The sequence below is a fragment of the Schistocerca serialis genome, chromosome 6, assembly GCF_023864345.2.
Source record: "Schistocerca serialis cubense isolate TAMUIC-IGC-003099 chromosome 6, iqSchSeri2.2, whole genome shotgun sequence".
Taxonomy (NCBI): Eukaryota; Metazoa; Arthropoda; class Insecta; order Orthoptera; family Acrididae; genus Schistocerca; species Schistocerca serialis.
In genome coordinates this window covers 130,578,245-130,602,605 of record NC_064643.1, presented here as the reverse complement: position 1 = coordinate 130,602,605, position 24,361 = coordinate 130,578,245, and the positions used below count along the sequence as shown (strand labels likewise).

At 39.4% G+C, this 24,361-nt stretch overlaps 1 protein-coding gene across 1 annotated transcript in view; it reads right to left on the bottom strand.

Annotated features, from left to right (window-relative positions):
* Nucleotides 1-23,961: 23,961 nt before the first annotated feature.
* Nucleotides 23,962-24,361, bottom strand: part of LOC126484296 (ATPase ASNA1 homolog) — a 79,612-nt gene continuing 79,212 nt past the window's right edge. Inside the window, exon 7 of the mRNA XM_050107723.1 lies at nt 23,962-24,171. Within this exon, the coding sequence (XP_049963680.1) occupies nt 24,049-24,171 (123 nt within the window). The 3' untranslated portion in view covers nt 23,962-24,048. The remainder of the gene's footprint in view (nt 24,172-24,361) is intronic.

The following is a 24,361-nucleotide window of genomic DNA, read 5'->3' as shown; positions in this document are numbered from 1 at the left end:
GAACTTTAATATCTGAAAGAAGAAAGTCGAAAAATTTTTGGCAGAATAATGAACACCTTTTTGCACAAGACATAAATATTTCAGGTCCCTATGTAAATCATTTTTTGTCCTAGTATCATGGTCATGACATTCACTGTTAGTTTTAAAAAGAGACTGGTTATTAGAAACAAAAATCATCAAAGAAAATATGCATTGAGAGGTGACTGTTAATATTTGTAACTTACGGAACAGATTTCTGCAAGAATATCGCATACGAACACTGCTCATGATTCTAACAGCTCTCTTCTTTGCAGTAAATATTTTTTTGGCTAAAGGCTGGTTACCTCAAAAATTATGCCATATGACATAATAGAATGGAAATAACCAAAGTAGGCAGCTTTGACAGTGTCCACATCACCAATGGAGGTGATTACATGCAGAGCATAAGTTGCCACACTGAGCCTTCTATATGGGTCTAGGATATGCACAGACCAGTTCAACTTGTCATCAAATAGAATACCCAAGAACTTAGATGATTCGTAGCATAGTATATTTAGTTTGCCACAGTTTAAGTGGCATACTTCTTTTTCTTGCTGAGATATGTGAAATTGCATAAACTGAGTTTTTTCAATATTTAGAGTTAGTCCGTTGCACTTAAACCAGTGTAGGATGTCAACAAGTACAGCATTATATTTATTTTCTAGGCCATTGTTAGTTCAACTTTCAAGCAAAACAGTGATGATGTTGAATAAAGTTCTTGTCATTATTATTATTATTATTATTATTATTATTATTGTTGTTGTTGTTGTTGTTGATGAAGAGAACCAGTTTCTAAATGACAAAACCATTTTGAAAAACCACTGTATGTTGCCTGTTTTGTTACACAAGATGCCTTTATTGCATTACTGGCCAGTTTTGGTCTTTTGCAAGTTTCAAATGTATAATGGTGGTGATGTGCGCGTCACAATCTGTAACCAGTTTCATGCTATGTGGACACAAACATACAACAGCTCTTTTATGTAGAAACATTACCAACAGCAAGCTTCCTGGTCCTCACAAATCCATGTGAAACCTCAAGATGTACTTTTGTATCCTCATACATTAACATATCTGTTCACTTACTTTCATTTCTTTATGAGAATGTAACACCACTTCAGTCTAGGATAGAAATCTCTTAAGCAGTAGGATGGTGTCAGTCTCAACCTAACTAAAACAAAAATTGGTGCAGTCACAAACTTCCCAGCTGTAAACACAACTAATCTGACAATTCAAAGCAGATGGACTGAAAGGTACAGAGATTGCAGTGCCACAGTTTTACAAGCTTTCAAGCTACAGAGAAAATAAAATTCCCTACAGTCCGCAAGACCTGACCGTACTAGTTACAGGTTAAATAGGTTAGGCCTGATGACTCGGCACGCATTTGTCAAAACAATAAAATACAAAGAAGGGTATTGGGGCAGTGAAATAAAAGAACCAAGTAAAGTAAAGGGTAAGTATAAATGAAGTAAAGATGCACTTGAAAGCCAAATACAGGAGATAAATTTTGTCTAATAATTGGAATATATTTTCAAATCTCCTGTATTCTAGAAACCACTGTACTTCCAGGTTAAGTCAATAATATGTTTGCCTAAATAAACATTGGCATAATATTCTCCATACATTTCCAATTAAAATTGTCTGGATGCCAGAATCTTATAAAGGTCCTTGCATCTCACCAGATACAGTGATAAATTGCAAAGTGAGAGTTTAAATGATTATTTTGAGAGTTCTCTGTAAAGTGATCTTAACCACAATATTAACACATTCCATAGAATTTCTGGGTGTACTGTGACTAAACTCTTCTTAGTATTTGAGTAGCTTATATCAATCATCTGTTATGTGTTTTGAAATGTATTAAAGAAAGCAAAAATTGTAAAATGATTCTATTAAAAAAAGTAAAAACTGAAACAATGGCAGGCCCATGAAACAGAACAAATAAAGATGGATTTTCCAACAACAATGTACTGTTTTTTCTGAGTTGGGAGTATTTTTAAATTTTTTTAATAAATGCACAAGGAAATGGGTGGATGTAAAATTTTAATGGATGAATCACCAGCAGTGATGTAGATACTTGCATAAATGTTAAACAAGCAGTAACAGGTAAATATCAGCTAAATTTTGTAACTGGAAAACAGCAGCTCTTTTGAGACGCAGGATATTTAATTATGCTGATAAGTTATTGCAGTTCCTACGCCCTGTTTGGTTAACTTTTCAAACTTAAGTCACGCAAGATTCCCACAGCAATTATATGAGCAACTGAGCATGTTCCTACTACCTTTTTAAGTCGCTAATAATAAGAGTCCAATTGTTATTGAAACTTTCTGATTAATGCATTTTAGGCAGTGCCCATCTTCAGAATATCTGTCAAAAAACATCACAGCTGCCATACAAGCACAAATTATGTATGAACATGTGGGTTCATCAACAAACAAGTTTACATAATACAGAAAAACCTTATTTCAGAATATCATGTCAAGTATTATCTATTGTAATACTGGTGCTCAATGAACAGTGCCATTCCATTACAAAATTAGCTATCATAACATACCACTAGGTAGAATGGTTGTACGGCTGCTGGGATCTTGTGTCAGATTTTGATGGACAGCTGTTAACAAAATCAACCATAAATAACTGTAAACCATGGTAAATCGTTTTTTCCTTTATGAAAACTAAGAATCATAAAAGTGCAAAAGATCACAAACAAAAGTTCATCATTAATATGTGTGGTATGAGCAAGGGGTGATTGGATGGGAAGGGAAGGAAAGGAGGACAAGAGGGATACAATGGGAGGAATACAAAATAATTGCAGCTTATGTAAACGATAGCCAGCAATACCTAGCATTGGCAAACTTAAAATACACAAGGGAGACCTACTATTAGGTATTGCAAAAACGCATAATAAGGTGAAAGTGAAATTTCTTCATAGTGCATTAATATGTTATCATAGCTGTATATACTTGGGCAGGTAATGTATTCAATATAACATTATTTACAATTGATGAGTAAGTCGGGATAGGAAGAAGCATGGGTGAATATGCACCGGAATGGGGAGGAGAATTGTGAAGGAGCATAGGGCACTCGGAAAATTTATCTTTATTGACTTATAATGGCACTGCACAAACGAAGTCCAGTACAATAAAATATCTTAAAACGTATAAACACCAAAGATGCAATGAAGGGCCAGAATAGTGTTCACCAGGCCTCAGAAGAGTTCATGTACTCCAACATTAAACACAGGAAAATGACAGGCATTTGAATACACCATGAATAGCATTAAAATTACAGTACTGTTTTTGATACCTAATAAGGAATCATCTATTATCTCAAATAAGCAGAAGTTAGTCACCCTGGTTAAAAAACCACATCAGTTTATTTTCACAATGATTACATGTGAAATGCATAAGTGTGGGGAGGGGAGCAAGAAAAAGGTGGAGTTGATTGTGCATGATTAAATGGAAAGTGACTATGCATGATCAAAGGGAGACATAAACAGAAAATAGACTAGACTAGCGGTCTACTGCCTGTCGAATATCTGGAACAGTTCTGAAGCGAATGCCACGAAGTGGTTCCTTCACCTTTGGAGTCAAATCAAAGTCATAAGGACTTAAGTCCGGGGAGTATGGTGGATGGTACAGTACTTCCCAGTCCCATCGACCGAACAGAGCAGCCACGGCTTGTGCTGTATGCACCCGCACATTGTCATGCAAATCTGTTCCAGCACTCGCACATACAAGAACAGATCAAATGTCGCACATAAGTTGATATATATGAATTTAAAACATAATATTTTAAAACAATTTCAAATAAGGTATTATTACTAAAGCAATACATGAAAACATGCACTTGAGAAAGAAAAATTGCAGAGGGAAACTTAACATAGTTTTACAGCTACACACATACTCCGCAAACCACCATATGATGTATGGCAGAGGGTATCTTGTATCAGTACTAGTCATTTTATTTCGTCGGAGTTTTCAAATTGATTTATTCATTTCCTTTCCTGTTCCGCTCACAAACAGAGTGAGGGGAAAATGGGTATCTACATGCCTCCATATGAGCCCTATTTTCTCTCATCATATCTTTGTGGTCCTTACGTGAAATGTACATTAGAGGCAGTAAAATCGTTCTGCAGTCATCTTCAAGTGCCAGTTCAAATTTTCTCAATAGTGTTCCTTAAAAAGAGCATTGCTTTCCATCCAGGGATTCTTGTTTGAGTTCCCAAAGCATCTCTATAATACTTGCACGTTGTTCAAAACTACGAGTAACAAGTCTAGCAGCCCACCTCTGAATTGTTTCAATGTTTTCCTTTAATCCTGGTGGGGATTCCAAATACTCTAGCAGTGCTCAAGCATTTGTCATGCTGGTATCCTGTGTGCAGGTTCCTTTACAGATGATGCACACTTTCCCAAAACTCTCCCAATAAACAACAGTTGACCATTAATACCTTATGTACTACAACCCTTATATGCCTGTTCCATTTCATATTGCTTTGCTACATTATGCCTAGATATTTAAAGAACATATCTGTATTTTGAACATTACATAACTGTTTTTCCTACTCATCTGCGTTACACAGATTTTTCTTAATTAGAGCTAGCTGCCATTTATCACACCTACTAGAAACTTCCTATAAGTCATCTTGTATACAGACACCTTCCCATACACCACAGCATCATCAACAAACAGATGCAGATTGCTGCTCACCCTGTCTGCCAGACTATTTACATATACAGAAAAAAATAGCAGGCCTATCACACTTCCATGGGGCCTTCCTCATGATACTTGTCTCTGATGAATACTCGCCTCATGGACAATGTACTGAGTTCTATTTCTTAGGAAGTCATCAAACGACTCATATATCTGGGTACCTATTCAATATGATATTCATCATCCGATATGAATGACGGTGCTGCAAGTTATGCAGGACAGCACCACAAATGTAGCCTACGAATGCAGAGAACGTCACTTTAGCACACACCACCTCCATGGTGACATCATGTGTAATTTAGCCAATCAGATGCCATCCACTGGGCATAGAAGTGTGAGCCTCACCAGTTTTATGACAGTCAGATTTAGTCCCTGTGAATGGTGATGAGGGCTGTTATTAAAAGCTTGGGATTTTATACAGATTTGATGTGGCAAGTTAACAGAACTTTTTATCCACGTTAGTAAAATTATTGTGAAAAACTTATAGCTCAGCATCTTACAGCAATCTCTTCAGGGTCCTTGGGAGTCTTACACTTACATGTCAATATATTTACTCCCTAATAGTATTTGTTGTTAACAACAGATGCAATTTTATTATGTTCAGTGAAATGAACTTACAAAATACAGGAAGTAAAAATAATGCCATGTAGATTATGCACCCCTGCCTACAGTTCAGAACAGAATTTGACATTCTAATACAAAAGTCTGTAACAGGTTGCTGCTAGACATCGGGCATAAAACTGGAAATCCTAAGATATTAAAATAATACAAAGTAAAAAATTATTTTATTTGCCTCTCCTATAATTAAGCATAATGTTTTGACTCAAGGGTGTTTCTGCTTGGTTAACACTAAAGTTGGTATTAAATAGAATTTTAACATTAATGTTATATGTAAGGCTGACCGTACTCTTTGTAAAATAATGAAATGCTTTCTATGAAGTATAAGAGAAAAACAGCACTTGGATAAAAAATTATGTCTAGCTTTTGGGACCATTAGTTCCTTCCTCAGGGAAGATGGATATGTTTTGGAAGACTGGGAATGAGGGGAAGATCACATAGAGCACCTGTGAAGAACACTAGTGTGACTCATCCATGAGTACTGCTCAAGTGTTTGAGGTACCCACCAGGTCAGATTAAACCAACACACTGAAGCAACACAGTGATAATTTTATAGTAGGTTCAAACAACATGTCCATATTATGAAGATACATGGCAATCTCATATGAGAAGCCCTGGAGGGAAGACAGTGTTCTTTTCATGGAACACTATTGAGAAAATGTAGAAGATATGAGAAATTAGGGCTCATATGGAGGCATATAGATAGCCTTCCTTCCCTCACACTCTTTGTGAATGGAACAGTGAAGCACATGAGTTGTAGTGGTATAAGGTACCTTCCTCCATGCACTATTTGGTTGCTTGTATAGTATGTATGTATATTAAAACACGGAAGAAAATTGTGACAACCTCCTATGTTAACAAAACTAACCTAATGCTTCTTGACTTATTTCAAATGTTCTGTTCCACATTTAACTGTACCTGTTACACTCTGATAATCAGTGACTTGCATCTGTAACAGTCTTACAATTCGGAGAGCTCGGTATTGCTTATATCTGTTAATAATCCCCCCTTCATCTCTCTTTATCAAAATATAACATAAAAATAAACTGAATTTTGAGAAACTATATATGGGAAGATGTAACTGGCGTATAGCTGTTTGTTTACACAACAACAACGATCAGAATTTAAGCATATCGGTAACACAGACAGGGCAAGAGCACATATTTGGGCTATAGTACTGTATCGAATTTCTTCCCCCCCCCCCCCCCCCCCACCCTTTCAGTAGAAAAACCTTGGCTGGAGTAACAAGTTTATCTGATCTGTGGCATAGTCTGAGGTCTACATTAGGCTGAAAAGTGATAATTTCCTTGACAGTTGTGGAACTCAGCGAATGAGAAATAAAGGTTGTGGTAACAGACGGACGTGTTGCATTCCCTAATATTTTGTTTGCACTTTATTTAAATGCAGTTTCCCATATTTAATGTATTCTTCATAATAAAAAATAAAACTACTAAGTCATTCCAGAAAACATATATTAGACAATGAACAAGCATCCGATGCGTGTTTTGGTGCATATTACGTACAAATATTGCATACAAACCGTAAAAATGCTGGGGGTGTCCCACTACATATCTTTTATCAAATTTGATCCATTTTTCAGCATTTGCTACTGCTGGTATGGATGTAAAGACAAATTCGTAGTTAAGTATTGCACACGTCTGACTGGTTGTTACATTAGTAAGCTGCAAGTCATATGTTAGAAAACATTTAGACACATTGTCCTGTTGGCATAATCTAATCCAAAGCCCACAACCGCCTCCAACTATTCAAACTCCTCTCTGGCTGGACATGGGGGTTGCACCCCTCTACCATCCTCCACACCTACAAATCCTTAATCCGTCCCATCCTCTGTTATGCCAGTCCCGCCTGGATATCTGCCCCCCCCCCCCCCCCCCAAATTCTATCAGTCCCTCCAGATCCTTGAGCGTCATGCACTCCGCCTCGCCTTTCATATACGCCTCCTGTGCCCCACGCGGATCCTCTATGACCTCATTCCTTTCCCTCATCTGCTCCTATTCCTCGAACATATCCGCATACTCTACACCTCCCGCTGCCTTGATCCCCCTCACCCCCTGGTTGCTCCTCTCCTCTCCCGTCCCCGTCCCCTACCACGCCTTCACTGTTGTGTCCCCCCTACCCTCCATCTGATTTGCCAAGCTGGCTTCCATCACCTCCCCCTCCTGGATGTTGCCCTCTCTCCCTCCATTTATCCCTCCTATCAACTCTGATCCTCACCACCCTCCTTTCCTCCGTCCTTTTCCCTGGGCTCCCTCTTCCCCCCCCCCTTCCATCCTGTTTTCTCCACGCCTAACCTCTCCCTACCTCCCTTCTTCCCCTCCCCGAGTCCTTATGTATTCCTCTCCTCTGCCGTCCCCTCTCCCTGTCGCGTCTGCCCAGCACCCCCAACCCCTCTTATGGGTCCTCATCCTCCATCGGCTCCTCCCCCCCCCCCTTTTATTTTCCCATCATCTGTCCAGTTGCCCACCACCTACTCTCGGCTGTGGTATGTCATATTTGCCAACTTTTTAGTGCAGGGTTCAAGTGAATGTTCACTGTTGTTCGTCTTTCCAAAGTGTTGTGAACAGAAACCATGCTATCGCTGGGTGTGAATTTTATGTCTTTTGCGAACAGAAACCAGACTGTCACCGTGTTTTTTAATTGTCTGTCTATTATTTTACCTATCTGCTTCATACGTATTTTATTAGCACCATCATCCCTTTGTTCTATGTTAGTTCCACGATTTTATCGCCTGTTTTTATTATTTATTATCTTCATCTTTTTAAAACAAAGTCTGTAGGCTGAAGAGCGGCATACTAAGTTGCTGCCAGCCCGCCCCCTTCGGCGGGAGGGGGGGGGGGGGGGGGGGGGGGGAGGGAATCGAAACTCAATAAAGAAAAAAAAAAACTAAATGACAGCTGAGGGCAGGTGTATATTACGTCTGCACCAACAGCTGACTGACTTCATTTATGTCAATAGAGCTGCTTACAGTTCTAGTCACAGGCAGCGCTGTCACGCTTTTAGCCCTTCTGATAACGAACGTCATGAACATGAAGCGATATCTCAGGGCCCGCGAGACACCCATGTCTCGGAGTTGCGGTAAGTTGGTGTTCTGTGGTGCTATCTTTCGGCGGCGCATAGCAACGGGATGTTAGATGTGTAGCATGCCAGTCGATGGCAGCACGTTGTAGTAGTTAGCACCATTTCACATTTTCGAATTTCATAGAAAAAAACTATCAAAAAGAAGATATATTACCTCTATCAACCACATAATGATTTTTTTAAAAAAATGTTTCATAAAGTTTCTTTGAGTTATAATTGTTTATGATCAAGGTGCTTCACACCCGGTAATATAGTATATAATGTGATGTTACATATTCGATACGTAGGACGATGCAACCGTTCCGTCCCTCCTCAAATTCTCACCCATCCTCCCCCGGGCTTCCCCTCCCCTGCCCTCTCCTCATGCCCCCGTCTCCTCAGCCATTGACATCCTTGTTCTCCCCTCTCCCCCACCTCATCCCTGTTACCCTCTCGACAGGTCCCCGGACTCGCACACACTAAGTGGACATTCACGCGCCGGAGATCACCGCCATGTGTTTCGTGTGTGCCGTCATGCTCAGTGTTCACCGTCGCACTCCCTCGTTCACCAGTGCCATCGTCTTCTTCAGTGTTTGTGCGTCGTATCAACAGTTTGCAGTGTGGATTATCGTCGAGTGTGAACGGCTCCGTGTTTGTCTTTATGTGTCTACTGTTTTATTGCCCACCGTTCTGTAACTTATGTGTCTTCTCAGTGTTTCATCTCATTGTGTATCCTATAGCTGAAGAGCAGCGTAGAATGCTGCTGCCAGCCTGCCTGTTGTACGGGTTTAAAATAACCAAAAAAAAAGCGATGCAACCGATTGTTTCGCTGATTTAGCTACAAACAATTTTTGGAGGCGTGTAGTTCTTAAATACGTGAGCTGCGCCCGCTAAAAATGATGAACGCATAGGCATGGTAATGTTGGTAGTGAGTAGTCTATGTATAATGGATGGGCTAAACTAAGATTCTTTGGTATCAGTTTTTCATGTGAATGACATTTTACTGCAACTAACGAATTCAAATCTTGTATCAGTCCCCACTCAACTAACGCCATTTTTGTGATTTCCGTGGCTTCTGCGCTTATCGCGATGTATCATCGCGGATGTTACATGGTCATTAATAACTATTCGGTAGTAAACTCTCATTCTCGCACATTTTTAGTTTAATTCGTCAGCTCCGTGACGAACCGTCTGTCATTCCGTTAATTGTCATAGTCATTGCGATGTTTCAATAATACATAAACTAATGCAAGAAATTCTTAGTTTGCAGTGAAAAACATGTGTCGCTATGAATGTGTATGAGGTGCGTGTGAGCTTGAGGTGTTCCTGTGGATTAAATGTAGGTAATATATTGAATTATTCTTTAAATTTGGAAGGATCCAACTGTTTGCAATCTCGAGAAAATGTAATTTATGTAAAGCTCTCCGTCACGAAATCGTGCATCAGTGAAAAAGCTAGAATGAGATATTCATATATTCTTCGTATCTTATGAATGTTTTGTAGTATCGAAACAAGATCTTGGCAAATGATAGCGCTCAAAGACGAGAGTGTTTTGCCATATGATTAATATGCGAAACTTACATATCTACCGCGAGTTTCAGGAGACAACAGATTTTTCAATCAAATAATGTAATTAATCAGGGCCATCGGTAGCTGGTGAAACGAGAACTGCTGTAGGTTTTGTAACAATATAAGAGATGAAGTCAGACGTTCAGTATTATTCGGAGAATGATCTGATATGTAAACTATTGACCTGACTTGCGCGCAGTTGTTGGTTTAACAATACACTATTTCAGTATTATGTCGCAATTTCAACTGCATTACAATGTTAGTGAGATGAATATTTGTAAACTCTGCCGTGTTCTGACAAAAAAAGCAGATCTTACCATAGCAACAAGAGAAATTAAGTACTACGCTATAGATTCCGCTAAACTTCCAGTATGTAATTATATCACATCAAATACAGTCCCTCGGAAAATTTCAAAGGCGATTTTTTCTATAAATTTATGAAAAACATCAAGGACAACTTATTTCCTGGCACTTTTTAGCCGTGTTTCACTTCGCAGCAGAAAGCAGCCTCAGTCATTTTCAAACTGCGTATTAACAGCGCGACAATCAGAGCACAACAGTACAGAGACTGTGACTGTACTCGATTTTTGAAATAAAAACTACATAGGTACACCGTGATTAAGAAAAACCTTGATAGCTGTTAATGCATTAGAATATCGTAAAGTTTCATGTAACATAACTTAGTAATGAGATGTGTAATACATACGTTGGACCTACTTCCAAGAGCATACACTGGTGTGCCTGTGCTACGGTTTCTGACCAATCGTCGCGTTTGTGTTTATTAACATCAGGTTTATTCTTATGATGAAGAGAGTGTAGTATTTCGAAAAGCAATAATACGGATTTCCGCGTAATATTCCTCGAATTCAAAGTTCACTGCCACGCCACACGGAGCGCTGCTCATTCTCCGTTACCATGTCGTAATACGGGTCTCGGAGTTCTGTGCTGCCATCTTTCGGCGGCGCCTAGCAATGGGCTGCTAGTTCGGTAGTTTGCCAACTGATGACAGCACCTTTAGATTTGTGGTACCATTTCATATTTTCGAGCTTTATAGAAAACATTTTATCAAGAACATGTTGTTTTACGTCCGTTAATCATATATTACTTTCTAAAAGCAAAGAAGTTTCATAAAGTGGCTTGAGTTTTAACTGTTTATGATCAAGGGGCTTCACACCCAGCAAAATATTATGAATGTAATGTTATATATGTATCCGGTATTGCTTGTAATGCATAGAGACGAATGTGCAAAACTTTTTGAACAATTTTTGAAGGCGTGCGGTGCGCAAATGCGCTGCTGCGCCCATGGGTGAGAATTAATACAAAGTTATACAAGTTGTTAACACCGCGCAAATGCGCTGCTGCGCCCATGGGTGTGAATTAATTCGCAAGTAGGAAGTGATCTGTCAACACAATCAAGAAATGCCCTCGACAGCATCTACATTTATATTCCGCAAGCCACCCAGCCCTGATTAGAAGAAGCGTAATTGATAATGTAAGTGTGCAAAATGAGTACTGATACAGTGTGCCATCGAAGCCATTATTTTATTTGAAAGGGATGATAAATAAATGTGAACTACACAGTCAGTGAATAATGAAAATTCCATTCTCACCGTGTTTAAACCATCTCATATCCCAGACCTTTCTGCCATGTATTTAGTGATACAGACTTGCTAGAGTGTGATACTGATTCGTCCATCCTTCACTATAGGTCTATCGTTTAGCACAACCAGCAGTGAGTGCATTACTTTTTGGGCAAGGCTAGTAATACTTCTTCAGTATGGGTGGTACCAATCACACCATCCAAAATACTCAGTAAAGTTACACTTTTAGCAATTTTACCTACAACATTTCAATGGTTAGCCCAATTACAATCATACCACTAAACAAATACTATTAACGCTATGCATGACTTTTTACATATTATACCATTCTGTCAGGCTGAATCCTGTGAGACAGCAAGTGGCCTGAACTGTACAGTTAACACAATACATTATTCATACTAGGTATGAAACTTACTGCTTTTCAGCAAGGATGACAAAAACATTTATTTTGATTCCTATAGGACATGCAGAAATTATGTCTTTAATAGAAGTAAATGTTTTTATTTTTAATTTGTGGAAGACAAACAGAAAACACTTGTGTGTTTGAGTGTTTATAGTGTGCCACATGAATTCTTTTTAATTCCACAAAAACAGTAATGAAATGAAATGACATAAAGAAGGTGAGAGCTAATTGCAGTCACACATTACAACATTCATTGAATGACGAATGATATTCAGTCTTTAACAGTAGCACACATTTAATATCTTCACTGTCACCTTCAACTGCTAGTAGTTCAGTATGCACATTTTCTTCTGCAGCCTGACGTTCCTTCCCAGACGCAACTTAATCATTCAGTAAATCGCTGACATGTGTTCCTAAGTCTCCTCCAGTGCAAATTATGTGGACAGAAGCAGTCCCTTACATCAACATCGCAAAGTCCTTCACTGCCTTGTTATTTTTTTGTCAGTCTCAATCTTCTAAACGGCATCCTTAGGGAGTTCAAGATCTTCCTTTGTAACAATCACCAAATGTTTGCCATAATATTCTTGTACCTGCTGTAATACTGATTTATTTTTCATGTTGACTTGTGGAGGAGGTTAGGGTCAGGAACGTGCTACAGAAGTATTGGGGCCACTAAGTGGCACTGCTAGTACTTCGTGGCCCAACCCAACCAATCCCCTCTTCACAAGGAATCCACGTGTCCCTAGCCTATACCCAATCTGCTGGAGACAATTCAGAGAATGTTACCGCTGAAGCCACTGGACCGAATCCGAGAAATAAATTTCAGTTCTAGAATCATCATGTGCTACGTTGATAATGAGTCGATCAACAACAGATTCTACAAAACCATCAAGTTGCAGCACTTTCTCCTCCTCTTTTATTACATGCCATACTATATCCCGGCAATGAGATGTGAAAAAGCTGCATGTGTTAGCTCCAGGATGTCTGGCAGCTTAACAGTCTTGTTATTTCTCATGACAAATCCCTTAATTTGGCTCCAGATCGGTTCTATTAGGTTCATAGTGTAATGGCACAGTGGCAAATGTAAAAATTCAGCATTTGTATGGCGTACTCAATGCAGTGTAAATGATGGTTTTTTATGTTTCTACAACACTTTTCACTCAGATTCATGTGAGACTAAAACTGTGGTACACCACAAGGGACACAGTCCAAATAAAGAGTATTTGCTTTTTCATTTTTCCTAAAAAATTAAATTGTTGTTTTGTTGTTGTGGTCTTCCACCCACAGACTGTTTTGATGCAGCTCTTCATGCTACTCTATCCTGTGCAAGCTTTTTCATCTCTGAGCAACTACTGCAACCTACATCCTTCTGAATCTGCTTCGTGTATTCATCTCTTGGTCTCCCTCTATGATTCTTACCCCCCACACATCCATACAATACTAAACTGATGATTCCTTGATGCCTCAGAATGTGTCCTACCAACAGATTCCTTCTTCTAGTCAATTTGTGCCACAAATTCCTCTTTTTCCCAATTCTATTCAGTATCTCCTCGTTAGTTATGTGAGCTACCCATCCAATCTTCAACATTCTTCTTGTCTAAACTATTTATTGTCCATGCTTCTCTTCCATACATTGCTACACTCAATACAAATACTTTCAGAAAAGACTCTCTGACACTTACATCTGTTCTCGATGTCAACAAATTTCTCCTCTTCAGAAATCCTTTCCCTTGCATATCCAGTCTACAATTTATATTCTCCCTATTTTGAGCATCATCAGTTTTTTGCTTCCCAAATAGTAAAACTCGTCTACTACTTTAAGTTTCTCACTTTAAGTTTCCCATTCCCTCAGCATCACCTGATTTAATTCGACTACATTCCATTACCCTCGTTTTGCTTTTGTTGATGTTCATCTTATATCCACCTTTCAAGACACTGCCCATTCCATTCGACTGCCTCTTCTGTCTTTGACAGAATTACAATGTTGGGAAGAATCATAAGGAAATGCAATCCGAAAACAAAGGAAGTAGGTTACAGAACGCTTGTTCGCCCAGGGCTTGAACACTGCTCAGCAGCGTGGGATCCGTACCAGATAGGGTTGATACGTTATGAAGAAGATAGATAAACTCCAGTGGAAGACTCTGCAAGAGAGACGCTCAGTAGCTCGGTACGGGCTTTTGTAGAAGTTTCGAGAACATACCTTCACCGAAGAGTCAAGCAGTATATTTCTCCCTCCTACGTATATCTCGCGAAGAGACCATGAGGATAAAATCAGAGAGATTAGAGCCCACACAGAGGAATACCAACAATCCTTCTTTCCACGAACAATACGAGATTGGAATAGAAGGGAGAACCGATAGAGGTACTCAAGGTACCCTCCGCCACACACCGTCAGGTGGCTTGCAGAGTATGGATGTAGATGTAGATGTTGTCGGCAAATCTCAAAGTTTTTATTTCTTCTCCATGGATTTTAATTCCTACTCCAAATTTTTCTTTTATTTCATTGACATCCTCAATATACAGATTGAATAACATCAGGGATAGGCTACAACCCTGTCTCACCCATTTCTCAACCACTGCTTCCCTTTCATGCCCCTCAACTCTTTTAACTGCCATCTGCTTCCTGTACAAATTGTAAACAGCTTTTCACACCCTGTATTTGTCCCCTCGCACCTTCAGAATTTGAATAAAGTATTCCAGTCAACAATGTCAAAAGCTTTCTCTAAGTCTACAATGCTAGAAATGTAGGTTTCCTTTCTTTAATCTAAGATAAGTTGCAGGATCAGCATTGCCTCACGTGTTCCAACATTTCTAGGGAATCCATGCCAATCATCCGCTAGGGCAGCTTCTACCAGATTTTCCATTCATCTGTGAAGAATTTCTGTTTGTATTTTGCAGCCATGACTTACTAAACTGATAGTTCAGTAATTTTCACACATGTCAACATCTGCTTTCTTTGGGATTAGAATTATTATATTCTCTTGAAGTCTGAGAGAATTTCGCCTCTTTCACACTTCTTGCCCAAGGTTTCGTCAGGGCTGGCTCTCCCAAGACCACCAATGGCATATTGTGTATTCCTGGGGCTTTGTTTTGGTTTAGGTCTTTTAGTGCTCCATCAAATTCTTCATACAGTATCATATCTCCCACTTCATTTTCATCTACATCCTCTTCCATTTCCATAATATTGCCTTTAAGTAGATCACCCTCATATAGGCCCCCTACATACTCCTTCCACCTTTCTGCTTTCCCTTCTTTGCTTAGAACTGGTTTTCCATCTGAGCTCTTGATACTCATACAGATGGTTCTCTTTTCTCCAAAGCTCTCTTCAATTTTCCTGTAGGCAGTATCTATCTCACCCCTAAGTGATATATGCTTCTACATCCTTAAATCTGTCCTCTAGCCATCCCTGCTTATCCATTTTGCACCTCCTGTCTATCTCATTTTTTAGATGTTTGTATTCCTTTTTGCCTGCTTCATGTACTGCATTTTTATATTTTCTCCTTTCATCAGTTAAATTCAGTATCTCTTGTGTTATCCAGGGATTTATACTAGTCATTGTCTTTTTACCTACTTGATCCTCTGCTGCCTTCACTATTTCATCTCTCAAAGCTATCCATTCTTCTTCTACTGTATTTCTTCCCCCTGTTCTTGTCAACCGTTCCCTAATGCTCCCCCCTCAAACCCTCTACAATCTATGGTTCTTTCAGTTTATCCAGGTCCCATCTCCTGAAATTTCTACCTTAGTGCAGTTTCTTCAGTTTTAATCTACAGTTCATAACCAGTAATTGTGGTCAGAATCCACATCTGCCCCTGGAAATGTCTTACAATTTAAAACCTGGTTCCTAAATCTCTGTCTTACCATTATATAATCTATCTGAAACCTTCCAGTATCTCCAGGCCTCTTCCACTTATACAACCTTCTTTCATGATTCTCAAACCAAATGTTAGCTACGGTTAAGTTATGCCCTGTGCAAAATTCTACCAGGCAGCTTCCTCCTTCATTCTTTGCCCGTAGTCCATATTCACCTACTAATCTTCCTTCCCTTCCTTTTTGTACTATCGAATTCCAGTTACCTGTGACTATTAAGTTTTCATCTCCCTTAACTATCGAATAATTTCTTTTATCACATCACACATATTGTCAATCTCTTCATCGTCTGTGGTGCTACTTGGCATATAAATTTGTATAACTGTGGTAGGCATCGGCTTTGTGTCTATCTCGGCTGCAATAATGCATTCACTATGCTGTTTGTAGTAACTTATCTGGGCTCCTATTTTTTATTCATTATTAAACCTACTCCTGCATTACCTCTATTTGATTTCGTATTTATAACTCTGTATTCGCCTCACCATAAGTCTTGTTCCTCTGTCACCAAATTTCACTAATTGCCACTATATCTAACTTTAACCTATCCATTTCACTTTTTAAATTTTCTAATCTACCTGCTCGATTAAGCAATCTGACATTCCACATTCCAATCTGTAGAATGCCAGTTTTCTTTCTCCTGATAACGATGTCATTCTGAGAAGTCCGCACCCGGAGATCCAAATGGGGGACTATTTTACCTCCAGAATATTTTACCCAACAGGATGCCGTCATAATTTAACCAAACAGTAAAGTTGCATACCCTTAGGGGAAAATTACAACTGTACTTTCCCCTTGTTTTCAGCTGTTCGGAGTACCACCACAGCAAGGCCATTTTGGTTAATGTTACAAGGCCAGGTCAATCAACCATTCAGACTGTTGTCCCTGCAACTGCTGAAAAGGCTGCTGCACCTCTTCAGGAACAACATGTTTGTTTGGTCTCTCAACAGATACTCCTTCATTCTTACAGTATGGCTATCTGTATCCTTGAGGCACCCTCCCCACCAACGACAAGGTCCATGGTTCATAGGGGAGTTAAATTGTTATGCTTTCTTAATTTAAGCAACCTTCATTAAATATGTAATGTTAACAACTACATGGTGCTGCTATCAACTGGAATGCCACACAATTAACAGCCCATTGCTAGGCACCGCTGGAAGATAGCAGCACAGAACACCAACCTATCAGAACTCCGAGGCCATGTTCTGACACGGTAACACAACGAGCAGCGCTCTGTGTGGCATGGCAGTGAACTTTGAATACGAGAAATATGTATTATTGCTTTTCGAAATACTACATTTCATCATAAGAATAAACATGATATAAGCAGACACAAAGAAGCAGTGTTATAGAAGTAGCTGAGATTTTGGAAAATACTAGCAGAATCGTAGAACGTCGTAAAGAAGAAAATTTTATTCCACTGAAAGTGACATCTCTCTTACAGAACAGCAAGGTTGCATTAACTAGTGAAATTCAAAAATTTCATGTTGATGTAGAACAGTTTTATGAAATGTGTACAGCTTATTTAGGAAAATGGTGAATAAATCTCAATGAGTTTTCCATTTTTAAATGGATGTTGCTGGACGCAGAACCCAAGTGGACCAATGTGACAAGGACAATAACATTTGTACAAGGTAGTAGCTTATCAGTAGATGGCAGTTTATTGTTTGATCTGTTTTCTGTACTCGATCAGTTCACTGAATCAGAAACCAACAAAAATAGTGATAACTGGGATGGTAAATCATGTCAGCAGAAATGGACCTATTTCTTTCAACAGATTGGATGTGAAGAACAGTATTCTCAGTTAATGAATGTGTGTGAACTCGTCTTCAGTATTCCAGGGCATAATGCAAACATGGAACAAGTATCTTCTCTCACTGAAGTGCAATGCACTGAGGAACAAAAGAGATTACAAGTACCAAACGTCGAAGCAATAATTAAATGTGTTTTAATTATCAGATGAGTTGCTCTACGTTTTACGAATACATCATACATTGGAAAGACCTGTACAAATCTCAGAATTCAGATAAATATGAGGCTTAGGATAACAAATTATGTGAGCTTTGCACTTCAACCTACAGTGTTTCAGTAGACAATTTTGTATCTAGTATTAATGTTTCAAAATAAAAAATTCTTGGGTTACCAGTACTAATATTGTAAAATGCCTTGGATTTTATTAAATTAATTACAGTATAAAGTGTTCATTAATTTATTTATTTTATGAGATCAATTGAATAAAGAAGTAATTTGCACAAGTATTTCACTTTTTTAACTTTAAGGAAAGTGTCCTGAAATGTCCTGGTTTATGATTCACAAATTATGGCTGTTTTTAGTTAATTTTAGAGAAACGTTCTGGTGTGCTGGCAACAAATTTTGGCAACCCTTTCTATGACCTCATCCCCTTCCCCACCTTCTTCTTTTCCTCAAACACATCCGCACCCTGTACATCGTCAACTGACTTGATCCCCCCCACCCCCTTGTGTCCCCCCTCCAATCCACCCCCAGCCCATCGACGCACCTAAAACGTTGTGTCCCGCCCTCTCTCCATCTCGACACCCTCCACCTCCTTTCCCAATGCAACTTCCAGCTCCTACCCCTCCCGGAAGACATCTACCACTCCTACCAACTCTAACCCCTCCCCTCCCCTGCCCACTATGGGTTCTGGATAACCTGACTGTATTTGGTTACACATCCTGTGTCAGGTTACACCCGAGGCAATTGGGAAAGTTATTTTCAAGGCCACCCCCACCCCTCTGGGACTCCCTCCCCCTTCCTTCCCTTCCCCCTTTCTGGACTGGTAAGATTCAGGCTCCCCCCTTCTCATACTTCGTAACTACATTAACTGTGTAGGATGCATCATTCAAGGTTTATCATCTTTATGAGGGGATCAGGTTTGTGTGGGATCAGGGCATGGGTATTTGTTGTAAATAATGATGATAAATTTATTATTATTCCAACTACACGAGTTTCTTCAAAATCATTGTTAACTTCCAGAGTTTCACTACATACTTTCGTTATTGTAATTTTTCTGTAGAAAGGGACATACAGTATTAACCGATTAACCCACTAATTAAAAATTTCATGTAATTATATTTGATTTCCAATATTGTACCTATTCATGTAAATGAGGGGAATCACAATGTACAAGAAAAATAGTGTCAATGGATTTTTGTAATTCCCAAGCACCATTATTTGCTGTAATCCAGAATTCTGTTAATTCTTGTAGGTCATCAAAAACAGTAAATTTCAATCTAGCCATTTTTTCAAAAACACCGTATATTTTTCAAAATAGCAGTTTGTTCCTACACCAGAATCTATAAGTAATCTGACATGACCCAAAATAGTCACTGTGTGGTTTGTGACCAAATGAGTAACACCTCATTGTCTGACTTGTGTTTCCATTACAATTACACTGTTGGGTGAACAGCTCTCACATTAAGTAGAGCACCGTATCTGGAGCAGATCTTATGACATAGACTCAAGTTATCAATTGTTTTCTTGGGCACTGACACTGTAGACAGTGCCCCTTTCTCTCTGCCATCCAAACAACCTTTCAGCCATGTGCCAAAGCGTAAGCAATCCTTTTACAGCAGGTGGAGATGATCAATGGCTGCCGCACTTTGCCGGTGTCCTGTGTCCACACTTATTTAATTATCTCTGCACATATATCAACACACAGCACACACTCTTGAATGTTTATCTACTGGCTAACATACATTTTCAACTTTAATGAACATCTTTCATCAATTAAAGAGGGTAACAGTGAAACACGTTATTCCGGAGAATCTCACGTTACGCTACAATACTAATCTTAACTTGTGATTGCTTCCAAAATACAAAACACAGTTTTGTAGTTGCCGTGGTGCGCACAGCCACACAAATGCAACGGTCGGCTACCGCGGCAGAGTTAAGCGGCGCCTGCAACTTAGTGCCGGTGTGTTCTGCCAGCCGGCACTAGAGGCGTTCCCACCAAACATTCAATCAGCCGCGAACTACGCACGCGCACCTGCCTTTTTCCGGCGCGGATGGTCACACTATGATATTACTATCCACCAGTCAGGGATCGCCAATGGCTGCCAATAATCACTCTGGAATCAGTGGAGGAAGACTGGAGCCACGGAGCCACCGTGTTAAATAGCTGGAAGAAAAGGAAACAGGCGTCTTTCGACCCGCAGCGGACTGTCGCCAGGAAGATACTTCGACGCAGAAGGAACGTCCAGGTGCCATGTCTTCGCTACGCCGGCCATCGACCCCGAACTCTGCGCCCTTCTACTTCCTCGGCACCCGCCGGAAAGCGTAGAATGTAAATTCATTTCAGTTGCTAATATTTCAATTCGATAAGGTCACATAATCTTTGGCTTGTTATAAAATTTTGGTAGGAGAACAACCCTTTTGTTTTCGAAGAAAGTTTATCTGTTTGTAAAATTAAGCAGTGGCCTTGCTCCACCTAATAAAAATTTTTGTTCGCACATGGGTGTTAATCTGTGGATATAACAGTAGTCCTAATTTTTCAGATTATAAAAATACCTCCCTTCATAAAATAAACTTGTTAATTCACTAATTATGCAAATTAGGGAATTTCACCTTGTCAAAAATTTTTGCCAGGTTTCATGAATCCTAAAGTAAATCATTTTCATAAAATAACACCTATACTTTGTCATTTTTTATTTCTCCACACACAGTTACACTGATTTGCTTCTAATATGTTTGTGTCTCTATGTTCTCTAATGTGTGTCAATATTTAGAACTAACAAATTTTGATATTTACTCTCATCCATATCTGTATAAGTAGGCATTTAGTATTGTGTGTCAGTCGCTAGTTTGCAACATGTATACGCTGCATCAGCCTGGGTTAGATAGTTAACTGCGAACATCTATGCGTAATTATCAGAATTTTACTTAGCAATGTGACTCATTTAGTACAGTAACTATAACCATCAAAGGCGAGAGGTTGAACAGTAAAAGTGTCAAGCTACTATGCAACAAACTTGAACCTCATGTTACCTGTCTGTCACAACACAATGGTGAAAGTGTGCTGTAATTATGTTGGCACACTCCTCTCTGCTCCACACATCCAATCACATAGCAAATTTCATAGCTATTCATTTTATGGAATTGTAAGAGCAATTAGGTGTGAAGTCTTTGATGAATACTGCAACTGCCTAGCAAGCACATGCTTATATTGGTCTTTATAGTTTGAACTGGCAATACAAAAATACAAGGAAATTTGGAGACCATTTTGAACAAGTTTTTGACCTTCTACAAGCATGAAAAACTCTTTTGTAGCAAAAATTTGCATTAACTGATGTGGTATGAAGACTACTCTAATCTCTGGCTGTTGTCGCACTGCTTCTCTGGGACAGTAACCTGTGTCAGCTACTACAACTGTCGGCTGCTTTATAGAAATCATACACACACATAAAAAAAAAAAAAGTTCTCAGAACTCCTGAAGATAGACGTTGACTGTGGATACTGTATCACAGACACAGTCTCTCTGACTGTTCAGAGGTGTCACTAACCCCGCCCCAAGATGTAAACAACCATGCATGAGCAGCGCCTATCAGACAGAGGGGTCCGACAGCTGCTCAGTTCCAGTCATTCCACAAGAAAGGAGGTATACGGCTCGTGTTGTCTGTAGTTCAACCATGTCTAGATGGTCAATACAGCAGTTGATCACATCCGCATTGTTACTTTGTGCCAGGAAAGGCAATGAATGACCGCTACCTATGGATTATGGCTTGGAGGAACCCTGACAGCAATGCCACCATGTTGAATAATGCTTTTCGTGCAGCCACAGGACGTCGTGTTATGACTCAAACTGTGTGCAATACGCTGCATGATGCGTAACTTTACTCCCGATGCCCATGGCGAGGTCCATCTTTGCAACCACGACACCATGCAGCGCGGTACAGATGGGCCCAACAACATGCCAAATAGATCATTCAGAATTAGCATCATGTTCTCTTCACCAACGAGTGTCGCATATGCCTTCAACCAGACAATCATCGGAATCGTGTTTGGAGACAATCTGAATGCTGAATACCTTAGACACACTGTCCAGCGAGTGCAGCAAGTTGGAGGTTCCCTGCTGTTTTGGGGTGGCATTATGTGGGGCCGACGTATGCCACTGGTGGTCATGGAAGGCACTGTAACGGCTGTATGATATGTGAATGCCATCCTCCGACTAATAGTGCAACCATATTGGCAGCATATTGGGGAGGCATTCGTTTTCATGGACGACAATGCGCACCCCCATCATGCACATCTTGTGAATGACTTCCTTCAGGATAACGCCATCGCTCAACTAGAGGGGCCAGCATGTTCTCCAGACGTGAACCCTATCAAACATGCTTGGGATAGATTGAAAAGGGCTGTTTATGGACGACGTGACCCACCAACCACTCTGAGGGATCTACGCCAAATCACTGTTGAGGAATGGGACAATCCAGACCAACAGTGCCTTGATGAACTTGTGGATAGTATGCCACAACGAATACAGCACGTATCAATGCAAGAGGACATGCTACTGGGTACTAGAAGTACTGGTGTGTACAGCAATCTGGACCACGACCTCTGAAGGTCTCGCTGTACGGTGGTACAAGATGCAATGTGTGGTTTTCATTAAAAATAAAAAGGGCAGAAATGATGTTCATGTTATCCCCATTCCAATTTTCTGTACAGGTTCCAGAAGTCTCAGAACTCAGCTGATGCAAAACTTTTTTTGATGTGTGTGTTTAGATAATGCAGTCTTCACTACCCGAGTTTTCACACGCTATGCTGTCACACAATCACATCATCAATAACTGGACACTGTCACTACATAACATTCCTGCTTTAACTTTCCAATGAACAGTGTCAGCAGAAGTTAGGGAAATGAAGGTGAACCTAGTATCATATGATTCAAATGGGCTGCAGAAGGTGATTTGATACTTATTCCCTACTGTGTATTTCACCTTAACACTTTTTTCTTCCCTCACACTATACCTTACTTCCAGATTTAAGTTTTCAGTGTAGGCTGCATTCATCTTTGGAATTAAAGGTCCCCGTTTTTCTCTAATACACAATGTTTCACCCTCAGACCTTACAGTTATTAATGAGGAATACACAGAGCTTATTCTAATAGAAGACTGGTGGGAGTGACCGCTGCCACACTCAGAAACTCAAAGTTCAGCAACCCTGATCACAAATATTGTTGGCTGATGTCCCTGAAACGTTTGCTATTTGGTACAACCTATAGTAATTTATGGAAAGCCAAAGTATTTCAGTTATTATTCCAACACCCCCACTTCTACTTTCATGCTTGAGTGTTGTCTGGGACCATACATGATCACATTTACTGATGAAACTGAAACGGCTCGGAGAAAAGCCATATGATTTTTGAGAGGATTATTTTTGAGAGTTTTAGCTGAAATACACAGTTAATTCCAAGCGGATATCTTACAAGCAAGGAATCAAACAGCTGTTAAGATCTGCTCCTAAGATCTGAAGAATCTAGTGTCATTTACACGTTCGAAAACATAGTACACCCCTCTACCAGACATTATACAGGAACAGCAATGAAATACATAAGATAATTAGATTTCATATGGAGTTGAAGGTAAGTGCAACATACCTTAATGCAATGGAGTATGGCATAAATAATACTTAGACAAGGTATCCTACACTACAATCATGTAGATGTAGATATAATTCTGAATGGACACAGGGCAAGAGCACTATTCAAACAGAATATCAAAAGGGGTTGAGAACATTTGCAGAGTGAAACAAGCTAGCTTCAGCAAGAAACAATATCAAATAACATTATGTGATAGTAAAGAAAAATACAAATCAAAACATGTCAAAAAGTAGCAATGAAAATAGAGCTTACAGAAATTTGCACAAACGGAATGTATGTAAAATTAGTGCTTATTTACCACAAAAAAGAATGTCAGACCTTGACAGAGGTAAGGGAGTAGGGACCAGAGGGTTTACACTGAACATATTTCTTCCCCAAAAAGAAAGACAAACAGAAATAAAGTAATACTTTTTGTAGAGGTCTACTAAGACTTTGTTACATCATGAGACAAGGCCAAAATAGCAAATTGTAATAAAATGTTCACCAGTTTAAACAGACACTGTCAAATTTATTTTGGTTAAAAATAAGTTTCATCACAATACAAACTTAATAATTCTTTATAACTATATCAAAATTATTTTGGACGATAAGGTTGTACAAGGTTCTCAGAAAATTCCTTTACTTGCTGCACCCCACGCACTTCATGGTCAAGAAGTGGAAGCTTTGTTACATGGAAGTCTTCATAAAGATCAGCTATCTGGAACAGAAAATAATCACTGTACCAATGATGGCTGCAATATTGTAATAGATAATTTATAGGAAGATGTGCTTTTGCACACATTATAGTACACTCATGAAGATGCTCTGTACCTTGTGTACACTGTAACTATGGGCTGGACACACACTATAGTCTTAGGGTAACATCACTGCCTTATAGGGGTTGGGGC